A 20,372-nucleotide genomic window follows, 5' to 3' on the forward strand; every position below is an offset into this window, starting at 1 on the left:
TCAACAGTAGCCTTCTGGCTGAATTTGGACTGTAATTCCCAGATTTGTCAGCCAGCCAATGACACATGCTGAGACGTGTTTTCAGATAACAGACAAGAGCCAGAGGGCTACTGGTACATTTCCTCCTAATTTCATTGCACTGTAAAAACTTTCTCTATCCATCTCTTACCCCTTGTCACTTTTCTTCTACTTATTCATCAATTAATTTCAATTCAATTTTCTTGTTTCCTACTTTCTCTCTCTCTATCCATTACTCTCTCCCTCATTCCCTCTCCTCCTTTCCTCCTTTTTTCTGGTTGTTTTTTTGCTCTCTTTGGCACCTATTTTTAGTTTCTCTCCTCCTCCATCTGTCTCTTCTCTGTCCTCCCCCTCCTGCGCTCTCTCCTGTCTCTTTTCCATGTGTCTCTTGCTTTTTTCAATGCTATGCGCTGTGCGCTCTCCTCTAATCGCATGGCTGCATCTTATTCAATAATGCCACTACAATTTGCTAATGGCCAGGTCACAGGTCAGAGGTTACAGCTCTCTAATCAAATCTATCTGTCTGTCTACCCTATCTCTCTGTCTGTTTTTTTTTTGCTTTTCTTACCAATTACCACCTTTCCCACTACTCTTAATCTCTTAGTCCACCTCTCACTTTTTTTAATTCCCTCCTCACTTATTTGTACTTATGCTACACCTCACTTCTTCCAGCTCTATGTCTCCCAGTGGCCATAATGCTTTTCTCTTGTCCTGCTCCTTGCTATTATGAGAAAAACCGAGGTCATTTTGATGTATAATTTGCTATACTGATGGTCTGTCTATGTGGACTCTTTCCTTTAATGCCATGCTAATATTTCATAGACCTGAAAACATTCACACACTTTATCATTGACGTAGGTACCTTCTCATTGGTGATGATAAGCTCCTGTGGTAACTAATTTACCATGTCCACCCCATGTTTGTGTCTAGATCAAGCATCACAACTCAAAAGCATTTCAAAGTGTACATTTCAAAGTTACTTTATTTGTGTTATGTGAAGAGCAACTCTGGAGCAAAGTCATGAAAACAGACAACTTTTTTGTGGTTACCATTTGAACTGTTCCTCCTCTTTTACAACGTTGCTCCAGAATTGCCCTTTTAAAGACAAGTACGTTTACATTGATTCCTAGGTGTTTGATGCCCGGTTAACACATTTAGGAGCCAATCTATTTTTTCTGCCATAGTTCTATATAAAATATGTCAGGCACAGTCGGTGACAAGTAGTGTTTCTTAATTCAAGGTTTTCAAAATGTTTTACTAGAGATAGCAGAACCTGGAAATCTGTAGTACATTACCACACTTAACCAAAAACATCCACTTTTCTCCAACTAGTTATCAAATATCCACATATGCCCAATGCCTTGTGTGGATTACACAATAACATAACTACATATTTTATCTCTGATGTTAAAAAGTACGGCAATCATAAAGCAACACCATATGAACTTATGGAATCATCTTGAATATTCAAGATATTTCCTTTATTTTTCCACATTTTCCAATCTTTTCCATACTTCTATAAAGCCCTTATTGTATCATTCACACATTGTATGACAATTCTAAGCACTATGCCATACTGAACATAGTGTATTTCATCAAGGGACTTTGATTTATTACACAGTGCGGAAAATAGACAAATAAGCACATCATGTTTTATACATAGACATAATTTAACATCTATATTGTACACAGTATTTTATGCACGCTACGTGTGCTCATTTATCATACATATTTTTACCAGCTTTATATTATCTTTCGAGCATCTCTTTCAAGCAAACTATCCATTAATAACAGACTCTGGATTTAGACGATAGAATTATTCAGCTGCAGTATTATTGAGGGTAATTCCAAAATCTGCATTTTATAACCCGAAATTAATAGATCACAGTAATGTTACTCTCTAGACAGCTAATTAACAACATGGCAATTTCCCTGCTTGGGTCTCCCACTTGTCATTCTCAAGTTTTCTTTTCACCTCTTTTCTCGTGCCCCTTACCCCTAGTAACCTGTCAATCTGAAGTTGCTAGAGGTCTGTATTTTCCATGTTGTCACTAGCAGTCCTTTGTCCTACTGACTGTGTCCTCCCTCTTGTCTATTTAATGCCCCTCTTGTTTTAAATGTTAATTTCAGTAGAATTCCCATCCTAAATAGTGTCAGATGCTGTTCACTGCTCAGGCGCTTATAACAACAGTCCTCTATCTACAGGTATTTACCTTTAAAAAGAGACTATATATATATATAAATAAAGCAGCACCATAATCAGTGTAATAGATCATAAAACACACAATCAATACAAAAATTATATATGTGCGCTGTGTCTTAAAGGCACAGCGCACCTATATATATTTTTTGTATTAAATAAAATCGATCGTGATTCTTGATTGATTGATTCTTGTGAAGAAACCTTATTTGGGATGGAATTAACATAATGAATTCCAGAAGGTTTAGTTTGCTCTTGAGATTATGAATAAATGCATAAGCAAGGTCAGAAATCAAAGTAGGTACTCATGGCCATGGCAACAGTTCAGGAATTCAAATTCATGAGCATTTTTCTAAATAGACATTGATCCCTATGAATTTCATGCTGAAATTGAGAAGAAAAGTCTAAGAAAAGTCTAAGAAACTTAAACCATGGATTGCTCCTTTTACAATGTCATTTTGGCATAGGTTTATTTGGATCTCTCTAGACATGAACCCATGGTCTTTGAGCCTCAACAAAGGATTGCATGTGAAAGTTCTAACTTTTTCTAATTGGCATAATGACTAAGCAGGGAACAGCTCAACTAGCTGATATTACCCCAGCCTATTGCAACAGCTGATTTTGGTTGGCAGACACCCCACCCTTCTTTTCCTGTCCCCACTCCCTCCACCACCATCTAGAAGGGTGCACATAGACCTTACTAACGCCCCCTCCCCCTGCTGTTTGCACGCAGTCATTGCATCCAGCAGATTCTTGAAGCAGTCCTCCACTGCCACCAAATGGGGGTTGTCCACAGGGACCTGAAGGTGAGTTTTGATCCTACATGCCATTCCCTGCGCCATCTGCATGCCAAGCCGAAAATCTCCCAGTATCCCCAAACCCATACCCACCTCACCCTGTGATGCCCTCTGCATGCGTGTGCCAAGTTGCATCTGGCTTCTTTGGTGACAGTGGGACTGTGTTGGTTATCATAGCATGGAAATGCTTGGGTTCAGAAATACCTATATCTTAATTTGGGGGTGCATGGCATGGAGCGGGAGATAATTATGTGAACATGGTGTCAATATATGTGATTTTGTACTCAAATGTTTCTATTTATATGTTATGTGTGCCAACTTAGAGTGTAAATAGATGATTGCTGCATACAGGTACTTAGCATCTTTATTTTAATGCCCTGTATTCTGCCTGGCATCTCTCCAACAACTATCTAGTCTGTGCCATCTGTTGTGCCAGGTAGTGTTAAGTGCAAAAAAGTAGCTATCACAGTCGCCAGTCTTCTGTTAATCACAGGGGCATTTCTGCATCTGCTCCTGTTGGGGATCTGTAGGGAAGTGTTTGCAAAGATAGAATAGATATGTTGAACAAACTGTGATAAAAAGACAGCTGATGCACCAGGCAGTTAGGAGAATTTAAGGATCCTTTTAGTACAGGTAGAGCATACATAATGCCAGAGGAGGGAGCAATGGGAACACTCAGTTAGACCGGCACAAGCGGGAAGGAGATGGAAAGTAGACATGGAGGGGGCAAGTAAACAGGTAATTCCAGGAGAACCAGAAAATAACATACACTGTGTGTAAATATGAGTTAGTCTGTTATTTGTGGCAGATATCAATATAAATAAATATAAGGCAGTGTGAAGCTGGCACATATGAGTAGTAGTTATTAACAACTGTGATAGTCAATAGATCACAATTTATTTTACAAAGCTTATATCCAGGGAACAATAATAAGAAAATTATATAAAAGGAGGTGACACGACAGAGCAGACCAAATGAGATTACATAATGTAATATTTAACAGGTTGGTTTTAAGAAGGATGGGGCTGGTTGGATATGGTAAGAGAGTTTGCTATAGTAGAACGGAGCTAGAACCGAGATTGAGAGAAATGGGAATAATGGGATAAGAGTTCTATGGGACAAGGAGTGGAGCGGATGAGTGGGAACACAGTGGGAGATTGGTAGGTAGGTAGTGAGTACTATGGCTCAGTGCTTCCCTTAACCTTCATAAGCACTCAACTATTACTTTATATTGAATGCAAATACTTTGGTACAATCCATCACAGAACTGTATGATCTTAATCTGCACTTGTGCATTTTGCCACAATAGTATACAGTCTTTCTGAATGGACAAGACATATACCGTAATTATAGTTGTTGCAGAAGACATGCATTTATTAAAAGGATAGGTGAATGGATTCCTGAGATTTTGGGTAGACACCTGCTAAAATAGGTTTGTGTGACTTACTGTCCCACAGCTGTTGTTTGACTAGAACATTCGATCTCCCCAGCCCTTAATTAATATGCTTCCTGCCTTAATGTGGAGAAACTCAGTACAGTTGAGATTTGTAGTTGACTCTGTAAGGCCTGGCACTGATTTCACCATGACTAACACAATGTCCATTGATGACAGCCTGAGAACCTCCTACTTGCCAGCAAGTGTAAAGGAGCTGCTGTTAAACTGGCGGACTTTGGCCTGGCCATAGAGGTGCAAGGAGAGCAACAAGCATGGTTTGGTAAGTTTTGGAAATAAAAAAGGAACAGAACATAGACCACTTGTTAATAGATTACATACAAAAGGGGGTCTCTTTCCAAAGGAGCTGCTATTTACACATGGACCTAGATATCTATTTTTCTATCTGAGCAAGCCATTTAACTCTTTATGTACTCTAAGAATAGATTAGCATGTATTTTTCCCCTGTGTGGGGTATTTCTGGAACTGGAAACCAAGGCGAATAGGGTCTCTTTATGGAGATATTAACAATCCCTCTGTGTGCTCTTAAAAATTGCAGACAATTAGATTTTTCTTGGCTTGGCAAGTTTGAACTCCATAAATGTGTAAAACGAAAGCTGATAAAGCCTAACAAATTTCTGAAGAAATTAAAAATGTAATGCTAGTGGTGTCTGAAATCTCTATACATGATTTTAAAAGTAGCTTAAAAATATATCCAGTATTTCAGTTGTGTATTTAAACCAAGTGTAGTAAACATTAGTTGATAAAATGTGATTTGAATAACTCATATGAGAACATAGAAATGTGTTTAGCAATAAGATTAAGAATAAGATTGTTAATGATCCCACTGTTTTTTTTGTTTCCACCAGGTTTTGCTGGAACCCCAGGGTACTTATCTCCAGAAGTTCTCCGGAAGGAGGCATATGGAAAACCGGTGGATATTTGGGCTTGTGGTGAGGAGCAAGTGTATAGAGAAAAAATATGCAGGATTAATAACAAATAGAACACTAGAGAGATTTTGGAACATGTGTAACGGGAGTCAAACCCCAACACGAAGGCAAGAGAAAACCCACAAAAGGTGGATTCGAAAGACGTATTAACGAGCGTATTAACATAGCGAGAATCAAGGTCAGGGATACAAAAATACACAATGTCAAGACAAAGCTGAGTCAGGACACCAGAAAATCACGTGTCAAATACCAAGCCGGGTCAGGATACCAGAAATCACAAGTCGAATACAAAGCCGAGGTCAGGATACCAGAAATCACAATTCAAATACGAAGCCGAGGTCAGGATACCAGAAATCACAAGTCAAAAACGAAACCATGGTCAAACACAGGAAATCACCAGGGAATCTCTAGCAGCACTAAACAAGAATCTATAAAGAAATCACAATAGGGCAATGAATGGGGGCTAAAACAAGTCTTAAATAGGCTTAGCTATGTTCCGATAAGTCCACCTCATCATTGCGACTCAAAATAGATTAGGATCACAATGATGACGTGGTCACTATAAGAACGGGCGTGAAGTCACGCTTACTTTCTATATATATATGTCCTGCCGCATGGATCAGTCAGGCAACGCGGCAAGAGGAGATGAGTGCACTTGAGTATGCCACGTGGTCGGACGGAGGTAAGTACATGCTACAAAATGATGTGAAAGACTGGAATTGAACTGAAATGGCCAGTGAACATTTCACAGTAAGAATAGGGAATGGCAGAATAGTGTCTTGAATAAATATTGAAAATACCAGATCCATATTAGAGTTTGGTGTGATTATGGGAAGAAGAGTAGAAGATCAATTAGCAGTGCCATAATTCCCTTGAAACACACTAGTTAGGTCTCTCTATAATGTCATAGTGAATAGTAAAGGCAGCTAGATCTCGGTAATTGGAACCTGCACCTTGGTCATAATGTGTTTAATGTTAAATTTGGGAGAGGTGGGAGGTTGTCTATGGTATTTGTGTTTAGGTGAGGTATGGATGTGCACACTAGGAACTAGAAATAATAGGACAGTATGAAAGTAGCCCAAACCTGCAGGACACTATCATCTGACTTTCATATCTCACCCATCTGCAGGTGTTATTCTTTATATCCTGTTGGTTGGATACCCACCTTTTTGGGATGAAGATCAACACAAGCTGTACCAGCAGATCAAGGCTGGAGCATATGATGTGAGTACCCACACCTAGACCTCTCCTTGACTGCATTTGGAATAGAAAATGGCAATGTAAAAGGACTACAATTGCAGGCTCTATGATTGAGGGAGCAGTAAGGAGTGTGTGCAGTGGGGACATGACAATAGGTGGCTCTGGAAAAGAGACAAAACCATTTATGTGATAGTAATAATGACAATTCAATGTAAAAAAAAACAACAGCTCTACTCATGGCTACTTGCAAAAGCAGCTATGTGCTCTGGAAAATGTAAGCCTGCTAGAGAGGCTGATAAGTATGTTTATGTAAAATGTATAACACAAAAAAAAATCCTCATATGCATTCAGACTAACATACCCCAGCTTGTACTTGACATATTTCCCAACCTTCCTTCCAGTCACTCTATACAGCCCTAAGGCCAATACACTGTATTGAGGGGGTTGGGACTGAAACATAAACCTGTACTCTCCATGTGTTCTCACAGGTCCCTTGATGGAACAGGTCCCAACATTGATGGTTAATTGTATAAGTGTTTTCATAATACACTGTTTTTGGTTAGAGTAACTCTTCCTACCCTCCTCCCCCCCACCCCCCCTACAAACACACTTTCAAACAATTAATTAAAAATAAAGCTAAAACAGCACTGTGCAGGTAAGTGGTCCTCCGGGTTGAACACCTTTTAAATTGGTTCCCAGTTACAAAGAGAGATAATGAAAAACAATCATATGTGTAAACAGAAAATACCATATTGATTGATACAGAATGAGCTCTTCTAGAACGTAGTTGTTTCCGTGTAATAGAACACATTTCTGGTCTAAAGAATAATAATATTGCAACTATTTCCTGTCCTATTGTGTGTTACATTCCACCTCCTATAGACTGTTTGAGCAGGGTCCTCTTCAATCTATCGTTCCTGTAAGTTTTCTGTTGGCGCTATATAAATGGCAATACTAATAACTATTTATGGAATATAGAGTGAAAAAAGAAATGGGATGGGATGTGCTATGCAACTTATGTAACAATCCTGCCTCAGTAACGTTTTTCCAAACAAATGTTTTTACCTTGCTCTAGTTCCCATCTCCTGAGTGGGACACAGTGACCCCTGAAGCCAAAAACCTTATTAACCAGATGTTGACCATCAATCCAGCGAAACGTATTACAGCGCACGAAGCTCTTAAACATCCATGGGTCTGCGTAAGTATTTCCTTTCTTTTCCCTACACTAGTTCCCTACAACTTTAAAGGGATTATATAGTGTTAGGAATACAAAGCTGTATTCCTTACACTATAGTTCCCTCTGATCCCCCCCCTCCCACCCTTCCCAGGCACTGCAACTTTTAAGACTTACCCGATTCTAGAACCCATCTCCCTTGGGGCTGAGTCTGTTCTCTGCCTCCTCCGACTTTATCTGGGCATATGCACCGTGAACACATTGGGCCCGTCACAAAGGAATGAATTACTGCAAAACTTGCAATACTATACTGATGCTGGATGTCCTTATGCAGCGCTTGAGGACTTCCAGTGTAGGTTAGGCAACCAAAAGTCACTTATCAAGCAGGAATTGACTCTAATGGCTGTCTGATTGACAGCCGCTGGATGCAGTCATAGTCCTGCAAGGTAAGCATTGCAGTTTTTCAAAAACTGCAATGATTTACATTGAACAACTAAGGGGGAAAGGGACATTGCACCCAGATCAATTCAATGAGCTGAAGTGGTCTGGTAGGCTATAGTGTTCCTTTAAGTGGACAATAGAGTCTGTTGCTTCAGTAATGAATGACAAGTTTCCACAGATGACGAGCAGTAGAAACATATTGATGCATTGTTCAAGAATGCTATCATCCTGGCTGGAGATTTGCACAGTGCACACTGGAAAGATGTGGATTCAGTGTTATGTGTTCACATCCCCTATAAATCTTAGAAAATATAACAGCTTGAGGAGCAAATGGATTAAGAAGGGTATAGTCTGGAATTATAGTCTATTCACAAGTCGGCATAAGCAATAAATGCTTAAACTATACTGAACTTGATATCATAAAGGAGCAATAACAGAGTGGTAGAGACATGTGTTGGCATAATTAGTTGTGGGTAAAAATCACACTAATATCTTTTCCTGTCCTTTAGCAACGTTCAACTGTCGCTTCCATGATGCACAGACAGGAGACAGTGGAGTGTCTTAAGAAATTCAATGCACGTCGAAAGCTGAAGGTTAGTGTGGAGTTCAAATTCCTTTGTTCTTGTTGTTTTACCTCTCCCTGATAATACCCCTAAATAATTTTCTGTTATGTGTTATTCACCCAGGGGGCGATTCTGACTACAATGCTGGCAACAAGAAACTTTTCTGGTAAGTATTTGTGTCACCTGGACTAATGATGATTTTGTCATTCCCAGATTGTGATTACAGAGATATGATGAGCTATGCTCTGTAGGTACTGCCGTACTGTGTACAGTGCTCTGCAGAGACTTTCATTAAATAGTCACTGGCTGATGTCTGGCAGGAATTATTCCTAGAAATGCCATATATAGATGGTATTCAGAAGTGATCATTTTCTGCATTAATTATCACCAGGTGCTATCTAGTGCCCTTAGCATGTATAGAAGTAGCCTTGGAAACTTCAGTTCTTCATAAACTACATTTTCCTCTGTCCTCGTTAAATTATAAACTTTGCAGTGTATTAATAACTGGAAATTGTCTCTTAAGTATATATTGTGATTTTTGTTCTTCAGGATTTATGATTTGTGAGACACATTATAGCCCTCTGCAGGAGTAATAATATGTTGTGTTTAATTGATGCTTAGAAGGTTTGTTAATAATGAGGTGTATGATTGGGATTCTCTCAGCTCCATATCTTGCTTTATTTCCAGTCTGCCTTATGCTATTTACTGCATCTCTCCTCTTCCTCCCTCTGTCTTTACTTTTGACATTCCTATCTATTCTCCATCTTGTTTTTTTCCTTCCTTGTCGACCTCTGTCTTTTTCTCCACCCTGCTTTTTTTAACACTCTTCCCCTTCGTTACTTATGTGTTTTGTATGTGTTCTCTTCTCTCTTCCTAACTTATTTCTCTTTTTTCACTATGTTCTCCCTGTTTTTTTCCGACAAATTTGTTTTCTTTTCTCCTTCCTATCTATCCTTACCTTTACCTCTCCTACCCCTTTCTTTGCTCTCTGTCCTCTCACAGTGGGCAGACAGACCACAGCTCCTGCCACAATCACCACTGCGGCCACTAGTACAGCCTTGGGGTTGGTGGAACAAGGTAGACGTGTCCTCAGGGCACAAATCCCTCCCCCTCTCCCCCCCCCCCCTTCACGTCTGCCCCTTACCTTACCTTAGAGGTGACTGCATGTGGCTGCTTTGCCCCAGCTGCCTGCCTGTGTGGGTTATACGGTATCCTGAATAGATTAGATCCCATGCCATTATAAAATATGCTATTGACAGTGGTATATAGCTAATGGCCAGTATTTTCATTGTGTGGAATAGCAAACTATAAGGGGGGGGGGAGCAACTAGCAATGCAAACCTGCTTTTATTGACTGAATGAGGTTAAGTAGTATCATTATGTTACAGACTTTCTGTGTGCTTATATGGTATGGATAGGTACTTCTCTAAGGCTATATAATATACTACTGGGCTCTGTCTATTTCCCAGTTAAAGGGTGTATAAGAGGTTCTTGGCTGTGTGCCCTTATGAAGATTCTGCATGTTGTGTGTGTACTGTTGGCGCATGTTGTATGCCTGGGCATGTCATCTGCATGGCATGTGCTGAGAAAGCAGAAGTAGCCTCTGCCAGACTGACAGTGTACACGGCACTGATATTATGCTGCAAAATTTGCAGAAGAGATAACACTACTGTCCGTCATTGTGTCCTTGAATGTATCACTGTAGTCTGCGTTATGTATAGAAAGTTACTTTTAAGATACAAACTGCTCATAGACCTTTGTATATGTGCACATAGGATAAAGATGAATAATGTGTGTGCTTTCTTGTATCTCTACCTTATATGTCATTAATGAATATGCGGAGAGCAACATACATTTTTCATATGCGTTCTCATTTCATCTTTCCTGTCTTTTTATAGAAACAAATGCCCAGTTGGTTGAAAAAAAAATGGGTGGTCACTCATGTTTCAAGCAACTAATGAGACCCAATAGAACTGCAGTACATATTATTATATTAAATAGGATTTCTGAATCATTAAACAAAAAAACAGCAGAAAAACAAAGAAGCTCGTTTAAAAAAAAAAACAGAAAAACAAAGAAGCTCGTTTAAAAAAAAAAAAAAACAACAGAAAAACAAAGAAGCTTGTTTAAAAATCCCCCCCAAAAAAACAAAAAAAAAAATTATTTTTTTTATGACCGCCCACTACCCACACAAACACTTATGTTGGCTTTATAAGTGAAGGAAGATAAATGCCTAACTTTTAATATATATTTATATATATATATATATATATATATTGTTTTTTTTCCTTTTCAGTCTGCTGCAATCAACATTGTACTAGCCTAAAGAATTGACAGATTCAAAAATGTCCATATGCAAATACAGTATTCACCCCACATCTATACAAAAAATTGGGGAGTGTGTATATATATATATATATATATATATATATATATATATACAGTTGCAAGAAAAAGTATGTGAACCCTATGGAATGATATGGATTTCGACACAAATTGGTCATAAAATGTGATCTGATCATCATCTAAGTCACAACAATAGACAATCACAGTCTGCTTAAACTAATAACACACAAAGAATAAAATGTTGCCATGTTTTTATTGAACACACCATGTAAACATTCACAGTGCAGGTGGGAAAAGTATGTGAAGCCTTGGATTTAATAACTGGTTGAACCTCCTTTGGCAGCAATAACTTCAACTAAACGTTTTCTGTAGTTGCAGATGAGACGTGCACAACGGTCAGGAGTAATTCTGGACCATTCCTCTTTACAGAACTGTTTCAGTTCAGCAATATTCTTGGGATGTCTGGTGTGAATCGCTTTCTTGAGGTCATGCCACAGCATCTCAATCGGGTTGAGGTCAGGACTCTGACTGGGCCACTTCAGACGGCGTATTTTCTTCTGTTAAAGCCATTCTGTTATTGATTTACTTCTATGCTTTGGGTCATTGTCCTGTTGCAACACCCATCTTCTGTTGAGCTTCAGCTGGTAGAGAGATGGCCTTAAGTTCTCCTGCAAAATGTCTTGATAAACTTGGGAATTCATTTTTCCTTTGATGATAGCAATCCGTCCAGGCCCTGACGCAGCAAAGCAGCCCCAAACCACGATGACCCCAACCCTCATACTTCACAGTTGGGATGAGGTTTTGATGTTGGTGTGCTGTGCCTCTTTTTTGCCACACATAGTGTTGTGTGTTTCTTCCAAACAACTTAACTTTGGTTTCATCTGTCCACAGAATATTTTGCCAGTACTGCTGTGGAACATCCAGGTGCTCTTGTGCAAACTGTAAACGTGCAGCAATGTTTTGTTTGGACAGCAGTGGCTTCCTCTGTGGTATCCTCCCATGAAATCCATTCTTGTTTAGTGTTTTACGTGTTGTAGATTCGCTAACAGGGATGTTAGCATTTGCCAGTGACTCTTGTAAGTCTTTAGCTGACACTCTAGGATTCTTCTTCACCTCATTGAGCAGTCTGCGCTGCGCTCTTGCAGTCATCTTTACAGGACGGCCACTCCTAGGGAGAGTAGCAGCAGTGCTGAACTTTCTCCATTTATAGACAATTTGTCTTACTGTGGACTGATGAACAGCAAGGCTTTTGGAGATACTTTTATAACCCTTTCCAGCTTTATGCAAGTCAACAATTCTTCGTAGGTCTTCTGAGAGCTCTTTTGTGCGAGGCATCATTCACATCAGGCAATGCTTCTTGTGAAAAGCAAACCCAGAACTGGTGTGTGTTTTTTATAGGGCAGGGCAGCTGTAACCAACACCTCCAATCTAATCTTATTGATTGGACTCCAGTTGGCTGACATCTCACTCCAATTAGCTCTTGGAGATGTCATTAGTCTAGGGGTTCACATACTTTTTCCACCTGCACTGTGAATGTTTACATGGTGTGTTCAATAAAAACATGGCAACATTTCATTCTTTGTGTGTTATTAGTTTAAGCAGACTGTGATTGTCTATTGTTGTGACTTAGATGATGATCAGATCACATTTTATGACCAATTTGTGCAGAAATCCATATCATTCCAAAGGGTTCACATACTTTTTCTTGCAACTGTATATACGGTATATATATATACCGTATATATATATATATATATATATATATATATATATATATATATAGATATATATATACACAAAAAATTATAATATTTTGATTTGCACTAAATGCACTTTGGTTTGTGAACACAAATATCTTTTGACACTTTCACCTTACATCTGGTTATAGGATTCACAAGGAATACCCACTTGACATCATCTTATACATGTGCGAGTCCCTTTAAAGTACTTCAAACGAGTGCAATAAAATAAACAACAACTTAAAGCATCAGTAATGTACAAATATAGCTTTAATATAGAAATGAAATCACATTCATATGTAAAAGCTTTTAGACTTGCATGTTATATATTTTGATGCACTTGCATTTTACAGAAAATAATAAATATTGAGAGATACATAGAGAAAAAGAATTAAAAAAAAAAAGTAAAAAAAAAATAATAATGAGTGGAGTTAACTTAGATTAACTAACTGGGAGCTTTCTGAAAATAGAGTTTTTAAATACAGTGTACACATGTCTAATATGGCTCTAGATGCAGGGTGATCAGATCCACCATGTTTCCGGGACACATATAATTTTGTCATATTTATGAAAACACATAAAAAGGGTTGTTCTGCAGTATGTATAAAGAATATTCTTCAGGATTCTTCATTGCCTAATTGCTTAATGTTATACACCTTCTTCTGAATTATGCATACTACAGGGCCACTCTTTTCATGTGCTGCCCATCAATATGTATATATGATGTGTCCTAGAAAACATGGTGGATCCGGTCACCCTGTCTAGGTGCCCCAAAAAAAGCACACATACATTAAGCAGTTTTTTAGGTTGCCTATTATTATAATCACCTGTAGCCCATAAAATACTTTTACCCCTTGATTGTGATATTCATGACATGCGCACAGTCGATTATTCGGCAGGTGCGCTGTTTACCCCAAACCCCCCAATAACTTACAGACACCGTATTTCTGTTGGAATAAAAAAGTCCACAGCTTTATTTATTATTATAAACAAGATAACAAATTGGGGTCATTGCCACAAAAGTAAATATACCTCCACCCCCCACCGTACATAAATTACCCCCGGCAATGACCCCGCCAATAACAATAAATAACATTATAAATAACCAATTAACACATAACATATGGCCTACCAAAGAGGCCCCATATCCATAACTTTTTAAACTGTAGGGGTGTACCGAGACCCCCCTACACCACCTGGTTCGGAGCCACCGATGAGCTCGAACCCACAAACCATTTCACACTCCAGTTTAATCCAGCCTAACCAATTTATACTCCTCCTACCTTCCAATTACCCAAGCCCTATCCCGCCGCTGTGACCAAACGGGAACTCCAAATAAATAGGGAGGGTGGGAGGGACAATTACCAGGTAAGTGTCAGTTTAGTTAAAATGTCCCTTGGACATAAAATGGCCGCTTAATATACTCCTATAGTCCAACCCCCATTTACCAATAACCACACCCCTTTAACTGGTTACTCCCCTGCCTACTCCTGGCTCTGTCAAGGCCCACTCCCCTGACTGCGCTGTTCCATGGGCTACATGACATGCGCACAGTCGATTATTCGGCAGGTGCGCTGTTTACCCCAAACCCCCCAATAACTTACAGACACCGTATTTCTGTTGGAATAAAAAAGTCCACAGCTTTATTTATTATTATAAACAAGATAACAAATTGGGGTCATTGCCACAAAAGTAAATATACCTCCACCCCCCACCGTACATAAATTACCCCCGGCAATGACCCCGCCAATAACAATAAATAACATTATAAATAACCAATTAACACATAACATATGGCCTACCAAAGAGGCCCCATATCCATAACTTTTTAAACTGTAGGGGTGTACCGAGACCCCCCTACACCACCTGGTTCGGAGCCACCGATGAGCTCGAACCCACAAACCATTTCACACTCCAGTTTAATCCAGCCTAACCAATTTATACTCCTCCTACCTTCCAATTACCCAAGCCCTATCCCGCCATAGCAAGAGACTTGACCCCTTAATGTCTCGAGCGACCCCCACCACACATAAATAGGGCTTTGGAAATACCCTCCTGGAATCCTAAGTTTAGTAGATCACACCCCACATCAGACAGGTGCACACCATCCCTCCTAAAATAACCGGGCAACCCGCCCTCCAATTCCAAGTGCCTCACTGGGACCCCCCCTAGTCTCCTAATATAGACAGACATGGCCTTATTTACTTTACCACGGCAACGTGCCACAGCCGCCGGGTCCCTGGCATGCCTCCAGTTCAACCGCGGCACCATTTCAGACCAAACTATTGTAACTCCAGGGACCATAGCCCTCACCCTGTCCAGGTCCCTCTTCATTCTCCTGACCAACACCTTCTGGGGGACCAAACCTAAGTCATTGCCCCCACCGTGAATCAACAATATATCCGGGGCAAACCCCTTGGACAACATCCCAAAAATTTCACCACTAATACTCTGCCAGCTGAAACCCCTAAAACCAAACCACCGCATGTCCACTGTGTCCAGAAGAAAACCCAGTTGTGTGCCTTGTCTCCGAACTGCGGCCCTCTTCTCCGCCCAGTAGACAAACGAGTGACCCACCAGCCAAGCGACCAAGCCTGAAAGGAAACAAATTCAGTTAACCGGCAGAGCACCCTTTTCCCACATCCACAACATTCCATTCACACCAACCTTTCCGGCCTTACATATGCACGGAACCTGATGGATTCCCATCTCCCAATCTGCTTTATCCGCTCCTCCCCCAGCCCAAGCCGCGCCGCCTCAGTCGCAGCCCCGATACGGAAGGAGTGCGTACCAAATTGTCCGGGCTGCAAGCCCAAACTCGTCAACCCCATGCGGAAGACTCGCAAGAACTGAAAGCGCGACAGCGCCTTCCCATCCTCATGAATCAGGAAGCAACCACCAACCTGCGGGCGAACCCGTAAAAACACGTCCCCACACGTAACCGGGCACACCGGGGACCCTGGAAGTGAGGACAGGACAACATTCTTACCTTTTCCGAAGACGTCCGTCTTCGAGCGCCGGAGCCAAATCACAACCTTGTCCTGTTCTATAGCCACATCCTCATACTGGAGGCCCGATGCCCCCGACCTATTGGCGCTCACCAATTCGCCAATACGAAAAGCCCCAAAGAAAGCCCACACGAAAGCCACAGAGAACAAAGTTACTTCAAATGCCGAACTACACAATTCGTTCAACAACCCCACCAACCCTTGAAGGGTGGCAAAGGACACAGGCCTCCTCGTATCCACAGACCTCCTGCCCTTCTTGAAACCCTTCAAAGTTTGCTTTACCAAGAAATGTTTGGTCAGGTCTTCCCACCCGTTAAACTTGAACAGGAAGGCTAACGCAGACATGTAGCGTTCCACCCTAGAAGGGGATGACCCACCTGCCACCAACCTGCAAAGAAGCCACAACAGTGTGTCCAACCTACCCGCTGCAGAATCGCCTGCTCCCGCCTGGGACAACATTTCCTCCCATTCACACCAAACCTTAGTATAAGCGGTCCAAGTCCCCGGCGCCAGTGAGCTCCTTATGTATCGCCCAAGCACAACGTCCCGAGCCGCCACATCTCCTCCGGGCATGCTTGCCCCGTTGCTTGTGCGTCCGGCGCTGCTTCCCGGAACCGCACCCACTGTGAACGAGACAGCGCGTCAGCGACCACATTCAGCAGGCCCGGCACGTGCCGCGCCCGGAAGACAATGTTCCAAGACATACACAATAGCACTAGCTGCCGTAACAACCTAACCACTGGCAGGGACGAGGCCGATAGACTGTTAATTACCTGTACCACTGCCATATTATCAGAGTGAAAGATAACCTTCTTGTCCCTGAGCTCCTCGCCCCATAGTGACACCGCTACTACAACTGGAAAAAGCTCCAAAAAGGCGAGGTTCCGAATCAAGGGGCTCTCGGACCAAGCCTCAGGCCAAACCTCGGCGCACCACTTGCCCCCAAGGTAAGCCCCAAAGCCAATGCTCCCCGAGGCGTCCGTAAACAGCCCGGCTTCGCCAGATGCCTTCATCACATCCCTGAAAAACACCCGTCCGTTAAACTCAGTGAGGAAGCGGTCCCATATGTCCAAGTCCTCTCTCATACCTACCGACACCCTGATGTAATGACCCGGCAGACGGACCCCACAGGTGGCCCTAGCCAGCAATCTACAAAAAACTCTTCCCATAGGGATCACCTTACAAGCGAAATTAAGGCTGCCGAGCAAGGACTGCAGTCCCCGCAGCGTAACTTTCCTAGCGCCCTTTATCGCGTGCACCTGCTGGCGGAGCGCCCTCAACTTCTCTTCCGGCAGCCTACATTCCCCCACGACCGAGTCGATTTCCAGCCCTAAAAAACTCAGACACTCGGTCGGGCCCACTGTCTTGTCCTCGGCCAGAGGAATCCCAAACTGTTGGGCTAACCTCTGGAACACCCGCAGTATTTGGGCACATCTGTCGGACCCAGCCGGGCCCACACACAGAAAGTCGTCCAAGTAATGGACCACCGTACCCCCGCCCGATTCCCTGCGCACTACCCACTCCAGGAACGTGCTAAACTTTTCAAAATACGCACACGAGATGGAGCAACCCATGGGTAGGCACAGGTCCACGAAAAACTTACCCTCAAAAAGGCACCCTAACAAATGGTGACAGTCTGGGTGGATAGGAAGGAGCCGGAATGCTGCCTCCACATCCACCTTCGCCATCAAAGCCCCTCGCCCTGCTCTCCGAACCAACTCGACAGCATGGTCGAATGATGCATACGATACGGAGCACAGGGCCTCATCGATATCATCATTTACCGACGCCCCTTTCGGGAATGATAAATGATGAATCAACCTAAACTTACCCGCCTCCTTCTTGGGGACTACCCCCAGCGGGGATACCCTCAAGTCAGGCAGCGGCGGAGCCTCGAACGGCCCAGCCATCCTACCCAGTTGCACCTCCTTCAGCAACTTGTCCCTCACAACTCCCGGGTGTTCACCCACCGACTTGAGATTACTGCATAACCTCCCCACATCCCTACTCTGAAACGGTATTGAAAAACCCTCCGTAAAGCCGTGCCATAAGAATTCAGCGTCCTGACGGTTACCGTACTGTTTTAGCCACGGCAGCATCTCGCCTACTTTCACCGGGGTTGCCCCCCGCGGCAGCGGAGGGGGCCGACGCTCCAACGGCTCCCGCTCCTGGTGCAGACTTACCTCGCTTAAAACACCGGCTGGCTCCGTGTGCACCCCCACAACCTGAGCACTCGTGCTTAAACCGGCACGACGCACCCCACTTACATTGGCCCTCGTTAAAGAGCCAACAGAAGCCTTTCTTTTGCCCGGCCGATGCAGGTCCCCCAGGGGCCGCACCGGCCGTCCCTTGAAAGGGCGCAGCCTTTTGCGCCATCATGAGCCGCATCCAGAGGGGAAGGTCCATTTGATCCCACCGCATGCTGGGATTCGCCGCTAACCTCTGGCGAAACTGCTCGTCGTACCGCCACCAGGCGACCCCGCCATAGGTCCGGTACGCTTCCCCAATCCCATCTAGGTAGCAAAACAATTGGGAGCATTTATCCGGCGACTTTTCCCCTATCACGCTGGCCAGGATACAGAAGGCCCGCAGCCAGTTCCCAAACGTTTTAGGAATCTTCCGATACCTACGCTTTTTCTCCTCCTCCTCTTTCTTTGCGTCCTTCTTGTCCTCCTCCTTCATGTCTAAGAACTCCTCCAGCGGGAGCAAGGAAAAAACCTCCACAAACTCACCCTTCCAAATTTTTTCCTTGATGTCCATTTTCAGATGACAACCTAATGGGCCCGAAAAAGACACGTGCACGTTTTGCCGCGCAGCGTCGGTAATTTCGCCCCCAATACCTACCTTGTCCCCCGACTCCTTACTAGTTTCAGACCCCGATAACCCCACTTCGCTATCCAGCGTTGGGCCCACGGCCCTACCTTGTAACCCCTGGCCTTTCTCACACGTCCACACTCTCCCAAACTGAGGTGAAGCCATTTCCCCACCCGCCCATGAATCTAAGAAAGATTTTAAGCAATTCAATAGTGTTCCTGCGTGTGGTGTAACAGTTGACTCACCGCCTGAGCCCGAAGCCGCAGAAGGCTGTGGGTTCGTTTCCCTTCCGTCCGCCATGCTTGGCTCCGGAGCATCCAATTGGCGCCGACTCCTGTCCGCCTGGCCCTGCCTCAGGACCGCGGGTGTAGTGCTGCGAGACCTGCAAGGAGAACGACACCTGGGTAGTGTGTCCACATGATCACATACCCGCCCAACATCCTTATGTTCATGCCTGTAGTTCCGCCCTATCTCCCGACTCCCTGCCTGGCCCTCCCGGCCGTAAGCACTGCGCCGCTGACCTGGCGAGCTCCTGCCTGAGGACCCAGACGCACTGCGCCGCTGCCTCCACCTCCGGTCCCTTGAGGCCGATCTCCTTCTGCTTAACCTGCTTGCAGACCTGCTCCTCTCTCTACCCCTCCACCCGTCAGCCTGCCTCCTGTCATGCCTGGCACTGACGCCGTGCTGCTCCCTGCTGCGATGCGGCCAAGGGCTCCGCGAGAGACCCCTCGGTCCCCGGGAGCCGCCCCTGCGGCCCTCCCGCTCTCTCCCAGCCCGTCCTGTCTCCATGCCCTGAGCTGAGTCCTGGGAGCTATCCCGACCTGCTGAACCTGGCCCCTTTTGGGCCGCCTTGCGAACTGGGGATTCCGCCTGTCTATCCTGGCGTTTTCTGTCTGCTAAAGCCGCGGGCCCTGCTGGCCCCAATGTACCTGGCTGAGCGGACCCGCCGTCTGCGTCCCTTGTGCTGAACCTGGCCCCACTAGAGGCCGCCCCCAATGTGTCCCGTTGCCCAGGGGCTCCCCCTGCCATCAGGGGGACCGCCTGATCACTAGAGGCCTCCGCTCTGCCCCCCGCCCGCTGCCCAGCCCCAGCGCCATTCCCTGACTCACCGGGCCGCAACCGCTCACTGCTTCCACCATCCGATCTGCTCTGGGTCCTGGCTCCAGCCGCAACCGTCCCGCCTGCCGCCTCCCGGCGGGGCGCACACCGCGTGGTAGGCCTCGGCCTAGCTGCTGCCCGCGCCCGGCCAGCACCGCGTCGGACCGACGATGCCGGCCGCGGTACATCCACTCCGCTGGGGCCCGCTACCTCATCCAGGGCCCCAACAGACTCCGCTGACGGGCTCCTCCGTCTGCCGACTTCAGGCTCCATGCCCGGGCTCAGCCGCTGGGGCGGTCTCGCCCTCCTCATGGAACGCCGTGCAGCCGCCGCAGGGGTTGTAGGGGGGGGACCCTGAGCCCCCAGTTGCTCGTGAAGCCAGGCCAATCCTCTATCCCGCACAGCAGCTCTCACTCCCTCCAGGATTTCTTCCATTGATGCCATGATCTGCAAGACAAAAGAAAAAACCAACACAGACCTGCCAAAAACAATTACCAGGTAAGTGTCAGTTTAGTTAAAATGTCCCTTGGACATAAAATGGCCGCTTAATATACTCCTATAGTCCAACCCCCATTTACCAATAACCACACCCC

The 20,372-nt window shown here is 44.2% G+C and overlaps 1 protein-coding gene across 17 annotated transcripts in view; it reads left to right on the forward strand.

The window, feature by feature from the left end:
• CAMK2B (calcium/calmodulin dependent protein kinase II beta) overlaps positions 1–20,372 on the forward strand; it is a 132,011-nt gene that overhangs the window by 87,196 nt on the left and 24,443 nt on the right. For 6 of the 17 annotated variants that reach the window (XM_063448554.1, XM_063448552.1, XM_063448553.1 and 3 more), the window contains exons 6-13: positions 2,952–3,024; positions 4,628–4,730; positions 5,317–5,400; positions 6,527–6,621; positions 7,673–7,795; positions 8,722–8,805; positions 8,899–8,941; positions 9,778–9,852. In XM_063448554.1, coding sequence (XP_063304624.1) covers positions 2,952–3,024; positions 4,628–4,730; positions 5,317–5,400; positions 6,527–6,621; positions 7,673–7,795; positions 8,722–8,805; positions 8,899–8,941; positions 9,778–9,852 — 680 coding nt within the window. The remainder of the gene's footprint in view (positions 1–2,951; positions 3,025–4,627; positions 4,731–5,316; positions 5,401–6,526; positions 6,622–7,672; positions 7,796–8,721; positions 8,806–8,898; positions 8,942–9,777; positions 9,853–20,372) is intronic. The other 11 variants (XM_063448560.1, XM_063448559.1, XM_063448556.1 and 8 more) reach the window with 3 other exon arrangements.

Source organism: Pelobates fuscus, chromosome 3 (genome assembly GCF_036172605.1).
Source record: "Pelobates fuscus isolate aPelFus1 chromosome 3, aPelFus1.pri, whole genome shotgun sequence".
NCBI classification, from domain to species: Eukaryota; Metazoa; Chordata; class Amphibia; order Anura; family Pelobatidae; genus Pelobates; species Pelobates fuscus.